At 30.4% G+C, this 7,999-nt stretch overlaps 2 protein-coding genes across 5 annotated transcripts in view; one reads left to right on the top strand and one right to left on the bottom strand.

Moving 5' to 3' along the window:
- Window positions 1-7,999, bottom strand: part of LOC110628120 — a 63,568-nt gene that overhangs the window by 27,534 nt on the left and 28,035 nt on the right. The window lies entirely within an intron of this gene.
- On the top strand, window positions 2,379-6,596 carry LOC110628119. 4 transcript variants are annotated; one of them, XR_006347879.1, is made up of 5 exons: window positions 2,379-3,509; window positions 4,296-4,619; window positions 4,978-5,070; window positions 5,291-5,976; window positions 6,085-6,596. XR_006347879.1 is itself a non-coding variant. In XM_043948537.1 (4 exons), the coding sequence occupies exons 1-2, from the start codon at window positions 2,967-2,969 to the stop codon at window positions 5,044-5,046; spliced, it is 612 nt and encodes a 203-aa protein (XP_043804472.1). In that variant the 5' UTR covers window positions 2,379-2,966; the 3' UTR covers window positions 5,047-5,070; window positions 5,291-5,976; window positions 6,085-6,596. The 4 variants fall into 4 exon arrangements, 3 of the variants coding, with proteins under 3 accessions (XP_043804472.1, XP_043804473.1, XP_043804471.1); XM_043948537.1 differs by lacking the exon at window positions 4,296-4,619; XM_043948538.1 differs by lacking the exons at window positions 4,296-4,619; window positions 4,978-5,070.

The following is a 7,999-nucleotide window of genomic DNA, read 5'->3' as shown; positions in this document are numbered from 1 at the left end:
TTGAATTAAAATTATTAATTTTTTAAAAAATAAATTCAAATTAAAAATACAACTGAATTAAATTTTTAAAATTAATTGATTTGATCAGTTATTTAGATTTAAACTAAATATTGTTAACCTCTAATAATATATATTAAAAGTTAATTTATATTATAATTTTTAAATTTTAATAAAATTTATAATTTAATTTATATTTTTAAATACTAATAATATAATTTTTTTATTTTTTAATAAAATACTATTCCCTTAAATTTATTATTACTTATAAAAAAAAGTAAATTTTTAATTTTTAAATTTAATTTTTTTAATTTTCAATGTCCATCTTAAATATTTCACAGTAATTTTATATTAAATATTTTATATACAGTAAATTTTTAAATTTTAAATTTCTTAATTTTTAAAATTATGATTCTTAATTTATATCAAATATTTTATTATAAAAAATAAAATTCAAACAATTAAATTATTATAAAAAATAAAATTCAAAAAATAAAACAATCAATTATTATAAAAAATAAAATTCAAACAATTAAATTATTATAATTTAACAATAAATTTTAATAAAATAATTATTCTGTTAATAAAATAAAATTTTAAAAAATTATATTTTTTTCTATTTTACAGTTAGTATTACATTAAATATTTTTATTATTAGAACAATCTCTTTATTGAAATTGTGCTTATTAAATAAATAAATGCTATTCTACTATATTTTTAAAAAAAATTATTTGCAGTGGTAATGACCAATAAATTATTTTTTAAATTTAAAATAAATTACATTTTAAATTTTAAAATATAAACCAATATTCTTGTGTCCTTGTGTTGTATATAAAAAGAAAACTTGTGCATCTTAAATAAATTACATTTTATATTATATTTTATATATTTGTCTGTTATAATATACTTTAAAAAACTATTTAAATTTTATAAAAAAAATACATTAATAATGCTGAAAAAAATATTTAATAAAAAATCTTGATATAAATTTAAAATTAGTAAATTTAGATATTAAGAATTCGTGTGTCTAATGAAAATATTTAATATAAAATTATTATAAATATTTTAATATAAATTAAAAATTAAAGAATTTAATATTTTTTTTGAAATTCAAAGAATTTAAATTTTAAAAATTTAAAATTTTATATAATAAATAAAATATTTAATATAAAATTAGTATAAAATATTTTGATATATATTAAAAAGTTTATAATTTATTTTTTATAAATAATAATAAATTTTAAAAAATAAATATTTTATTAATAAAATTAAATTTTAAAATTAAATTATTTATTATTTAAAAATATATATTAAATTATAAATTTTATTAAATTTTAGGATAAATTAATTGTTATATAATACTTTACCACTTGCGATAGTTATTAATTTTATTTTTTCATTTTTTTATTTTTTAAAAAAATTTATCCCTAAATTTAATCTAATTTAAGAAATAATTATAGAAATTAATTATTTTTTAACCCTTATTAAGCAAAAAAACCTGTTCTCCTTTTCCCTTCCTCTTCCTCATTCTCGCCGTTTTATTAATTCTTCTCTCGAGAAACCCAAAACCAGAGAGATTTCAATTTTCTGCGCCTTGTTGTTGTCGGAGAGGATCAGAGGAGTTTCTTGTTTCCATTTCAGTTCACAAATTTTCGCCTTTCTTAATGTGTTGCTTTCGGAATTTGCATATCTAGTTTGATTCATGTGGGATCTTGAGATTGAGTTGTCATCCAGCTGAGACTCGTCAGGGCCTGTTTTTGGGCACTAGAAAGAGAATATTGATACAGGAAATAAACAATGGTTCACTTGTTTTTGTCGGAACCTAACTGGAAAGAAGATGGAGTTCGTGGAGATAGTGTCGTTGCCTAGCAATGGATATCTCTTTTGAACCACTTGGAATCCCTTATCTGGTCGTTGATGACTGCTGGCGGTGGAGCAGAAGCTCGTTTATGGCTTTGCAGTACAATATCAGGCATTACTTCCTTGACCTCCCGCCAGCAGCGGGACCTCTTTGTGAACTTACTGAGAACCAGGCCTACAAATCATAGTCAGGCCTACAAATCATAGTTTGGCTTCCCAGCTCCTGCAAATGATATTTGAGAAGCAGCCGCGGAAAGCTGGACCCATCATAGCCAAGAGAAGTTAGATGCTTGAGAAGTTCTTTGCAGGCAAGTGGGTTTTATCTATTGGACAATTTGTAGTCTATAAATGCATTTCCTTGATGTTTACTTGTTTCTTGCAAAGATTTCTTTTCCGAAAGAATGTTTTCATGAGTTCAAATTGGCCTCTTCTCTATGTTTATATAGTGAAAGTAGCTTAATTGAACGCATGACGTGAAACTATTAATCCTTTCTATGGATCTATGCTATTGTTGCATGCAGGAAATCCAAAGCTTATAATGCAATGGTTTTCAATTTTTGCTAATGGGGGTGGATTGGATCACAAAAAGGGTGCCAAAGCATTATCACAATTTGCATTTGTGAATCGTGATATATGTTGGGAGGAGCTTGAGTGGAAAGGAAAACATGGGCAATCCCCTGCTGTGGTGGCTACAAAGCCTCATTACTTTCTTGATTTGAATGTCCAACGAACAGTGGAAAATTTTCTTGACAATGTACCTGAATTTTGGTCTTCCACTGAGTTTGCTGAGTCCTTGAGAGATGGTGATATTTTGTTCATTGATACCAAGTACTTTGTCGAATTTTTTGTTGGCTTGATGTACAAAGAGGATTCAAGAGATGTATGGGAAGTTATAAGTCAGTTTCTTATGAATGAATCTTTTTCCTTTTTGTGTAACAGCCTCCTTATCACTCTTGGAGACAGGGAATTGTTCACTGTTCTGGAATTGCTTCATATTTATTTAAGCATGAATATGGAACCAGTGGATTTTGGTAACTCATCTTGTTGGCTTGAGTTTGCACTTTCTAGATTCAATGATTGTGAATCTTTTGATTAGCTGCTTCTGTTAAATGCTGTTATCAATCATGGACTGCCAGCTTCTGCGGCTTGTGCATGATGTAGAGTCGCAGGAGGAACAAACAAAAATCAAGGACATTGTATCTCAGATATGCACAATCTCAAGCACGGGAAACAGCTTGGATCCTTTACTGAATGAATGCTTCAAGATGAAGACAACAGAAGCAATTAAGTTCTTGGGGCTTCAGTCTTGGGTTATTCATTATGCATTATCAGACGAAAGCCGAATTTCAGAATCCTGGGAATCTTTATTTTCAAATAATGGTATAAGTTTCCAAAAGTCTGATAAATATGCAATGCTACATCACGTCGGATTGTCAGAAGAAAGTGACTATGAATTGGATAATGTTGCATCAGTTAAGAGAAAGCGCAGGAAGAAAAAGAAAAGTAGAAAAAAGAAAAGGAACTTTGATGATGAGGAATTCTATGAGAATGAGCTGCTGGATCTCGACACCTCAAATGATCAGCTAGGTTTGCAATCTAAGGCTGGAAGTTGGTTGCTTTCCACGGATGGATTTTCTGCATCATGGACCGATGTAAGTTAATCATCTGAATTAGGAACTGTTTACTTTATTTTATCACAGCATTTCTTTTACCACTTCACTCTGTTAACTTGCATAATACATGTGAGGAATGTTCCATTATGATTATGTAGTAATCTAAAAATATTTCAAAAACATCTTCATGTGGCCTTTTTCTGATTAATCAAATATGCCTGAAATTTGTTGATCACCTGTTATTAAATCAATTGTCAATGTGTATTTTAAGCTAATTTTGGTTTTTCCTTATTGAGGTTAAATTTAGTACCTTTCACGTGGTTGGAAGATTAGTAATAGCTCTACCAATACTTTTTTGAGTAGATATTTTGAGACACTTGTTTCTCCGAGTTGTAAAAGTATTGATTGAAGTTAACATCTTTTCTGATAGTTCTTCATCAGTATGCCTGAGGCTTTATCTTAATCAATAGGTATTTTCCATCCTATTGGTCCTTCCTCTTGCCTCCATATTCATGTTGTGTGTAAAGAATGCTGCCCAGATTTACAAACATACTGACATATATTTACAAGCACTAAATTGCTGCTCAGATTCAACATTAACACAAAGAACCTAACAATAATAATCATACATTTTAAAATTAAAACTCGTGTATATTTTCTACGCTCAAAAAATCTCCTCTTTGAATTCAAAATATCTCCTCCCCGGATTCAAATAAATGAATTTATAAGATTTAAATTTATATATATCATTTATTTAGTTTCTATAGTAAAAATTTTAAAAAGGGGACCAAATCAACCAATTATTTTTTTAATCGGGCCATTCAGGTTCAAAATCGGCAGTTCGAACCAGCCAGGTCTGGTGCAGTTAAGGAGGGGAGGCCTATAACTAGCGCGTAATAAACAGTCCTGGTCCTATTCATGTTCAAACTGGCAAGAGCTAGCCATGAATCCCAAAAATCTTCCCATTTCCCAAATGGGCAAACCCATCATTGGGCAAACCCATCATTGGGAAAACCAACAAAGAAGGCAGCACTTGGAAAATTATTGCTATGACACCCAGCAAAGAACCTCTGGAAAGAGGCAGTCAAGAAACCTCAGCAAGAAAGAAGAAAAGTGACCAAGAGTTTACAGCAGATAGGAATGAAATGGGTAAGAGGTGGCAAGCATAACCTGGTTGATAGGAGTATGTAGTAAGAGAAAAAAAAAACAGATACCATAGGTCATGATACGATTCCATTCATCATTAATATTCATCTGATTACTCATATTTCAAATGAGAAGTTCAAAAGCAGAACTATTTTTAACAGCTAGAAACAAAATATTACACATGAAACCAGGAATATTTAAAGGCACATGTTCTGAAGAAAAGACCTTCGGATCATTTGTGTCTACATAGTAAGTAATCATAGTGAGAGGAAAAAGACAATTTGTGTCTACATAGTTAGGATACATGTATTTTTGTAAGAATGCACTTTCAGCTTAACTGATCATCAATTATGTTCTGCAGGTTGACTTGCCTGACCACCTCTCAAAGTTTTACTTTTCTACATGGATGAAATGGGTTTTTGCTAAGTGATGCTGCTTACTATTTGCAGCATAGGTAGGACGTCAAGCATCATCTCTAATTCGATATCTTCATCTTGTCAAGCGAACAAGTGGGACACAAAATTCTTTTGTGTTTCTCCATTATTTTATGCTTAGTCAAAATTCTATACTTATTAAGTTGCAAGATGAAAGGAATGCCGTGATCAGGTCTTATGCATTTGTTAGTTTCATTTTATTTTTCCTTCTTTAACATTTGAAAATCAATTCTTTTTCAGATGGGCAATATCTTGTTGCAAGCAGAATTCTCTCTGGTGCCATATATGCTCAACTGATTAACTTAGGTAATTCATATTATATCAATCATCATCAACTTTAGAGGTTGTTACATTTCAGTTCCTCATATTCAATTTGTTACCATAAATTAAAAATATTACATAAACATCCCTCATTCTTAAAAATGTTACATAAAAAATCTCTTAATTCATTTTCCGTTCATTTGTCAGATGGAACTGGCATGTGGCAGTATCACAGTGAAAATAAGAACTTAAAGAAATTAAACGTGCCACACAGCCAACACACTATCTTCTTGAGGTGTATCATGTATGAGGATAGGAAATATCTTATGTGGCATTTTCTATTTTTTAATTTTTATTTTTATATTGTGATACTGCCACATATCAGTTCTATTATAGAAATGAACAATAAATAGTGGAAATAATTTTTATATGACATTTTTAAATATTATAAATTTTGTGGTTAAAATTAAAGACAAGGAACTGAAGTGTAACTATCTCCAAATCGAGAGATGGTTAATATAAATTACCTGATTAACTCGGGATCTGCTGGTGGAGTACATATCAGATGGTGTGTTAGCATGTCCAGACTATACTACGGAATCCCATACTTTTAGGGATTAAACTTTGCAGAAGAACATTTCATCAGCAATCATTACTGCCATAAGGTTTGAGATTTATGCTTTTATGGCTACTTTAGACTTCAATATGAACAAAAGTCTCAAGTACCGAATGTTCATTGTCATTTTACTGCAATTTTTTTCACCTATGGCTAGGTTTCAGAGTGCAACCCTGCATACTGATCAATGTGAGGTGGGAGAGCCAGCCACACACATAGATGTGCAGGATGAAGAATTGATCAGAACTTTTTGCTCGGAATCTAAGTTACTTGTTTGGTTCACTGTAGAGATGGAATGAGAATTACTTGGTTCAGAGAACTCCACATCTCTTCCTCCCTCTCCTTTGCTCTTTCCCTGCCACTTGTATCTGTGGAATCGGATTTTCTTAAATTGATGTGTCACAGATAATCTGCCTCCGGCTAGTGCACTGGTTTGCTGGGATTATCCCTTGATTTCACAACTCATAAGCTCTAGACTCCAATTCTGTAAGTTCAAGGTCTCAATGTTGTTACCAATTTCTATCGCTTTTGAGATGCTTATGTGACAATGTAAGAGAGGTTTCCATATCTATGTGGAACAAATTAGGTCCAAATTGCCAACTCAATGAACTGTAAAAACTTGAAAATCAAGCTAGAAATATTTATGTACTTGTAAATTTTGTTCAGAATTTGTTATCCCTATCATTTCTTTCTAACGTTTACAGCTTTACGATTGGTTTCCAAGAAATCTTTTCTCACCAAAAAAACCGCACTTAACTGGATCTATGAAATGCATGGGCTTACACATGGGGATTGCATGAAAGCAAAAACTTCTGCAGGAGACAGAGGCTCAACCAAAGCATAAACTGGTCTAATGAACAGTTGATGTCTAGTCCCACTGGTTAAATCACTCTCAGCTCTCTTATCACTTGGTTATGTGCAGATTTCCTAGAATTCCACATTATATTATTCATCATTTTTATTTTTTAATTATTATTTGAAGTTTTATATTAATTTTTTAAATTTTTTATAAGAATGAAAAAGATGTTTACAGAAGCTTATTATTTAACTAAAGATTCTAACTCTATTATTATGTTATTGCTTTTCTCTACGTATCGAAAAGATTGATCCATAATTAACCATTTACATACAATTTCGCAAGTCCAATTCCAGTTGGAAATCCATACCTCCAATATTTTTAGAATTCTCCATTGCAGCATCATTTACAACCACACATAATTCACCATAATAATTCAACTTATTGCCTTTTTCATTTATAACAAATATATGTAACAACGTAAAAGCAAATGTTGCCCCATCTATGTAAACTTCCTTATACTCTAAAAAGAAGTTTTCCAGATAACGAGGAGTTCTATTTATTTATTTACTTTAGATGCCAATAGTCTTGCTAACACCAAGAGTATCGATAAAGTAATTGAACTATTCACCGTGGACAAATAAATCCCATCTTGATTTGGAAAAAAATTCGGCATGTAAAAGTATTGATTGAAGTTAACATCTTTTCTGATAGTTCTTCATCAGTCTGCCTGAGGCTTTATCTTAATCAATAGGTATTTTCCATCCTATTGGTCCTTCCTCTTGCCTCCATATTCATGTTGTGTGTAAAGAATGCTGCCCAGATTTACAAACATACTGACATATATTTACAAGCACTAAATTGCTGCCCAGATTCAACATTAACACAAAGAACCTAACAATAATAATCATACGTTTTAAAATTAAAACTCGTGTATATTTTCTATTCTCAAAAAATCTCCTCTTTGAATTCAAAATATCTCCTCCCTGGATTCAAATAAATGAATTTATAAGATTTAAATTTATATATATCATTTATTTAGTTTCTATAGTAAAAATTTTAAAAGGGAACCAAATCAACCAATTATTTTTTTTAAATCAGCAGTTCGAACCAGCCAGGTCTGGTGCAGTTAAGGAGGGGAGGCCTAATCATAGTGAGAGGAAAAACACAGTTCTTATTCCTACATCTAACACTCAATCAACAGTAATTCCATGACACATTAAAGGCTTACCTGATGAAAAATATAAAGGCAGGCTAACATACTTTGGACATAGCT

This window comes from Manihot esculenta, chromosome 12 (genome assembly GCF_001659605.2).
Source record: "Manihot esculenta cultivar AM560-2 chromosome 12, M.esculenta_v8, whole genome shotgun sequence".
NCBI classification, from domain to species: Eukaryota; Viridiplantae; Streptophyta; class Magnoliopsida; order Malpighiales; family Euphorbiaceae; genus Manihot; species Manihot esculenta.
The sequence above is the reverse complement of the archived record's forward strand: the minus strand, read 5'-3'. Positions and strand labels throughout refer to the sequence as shown.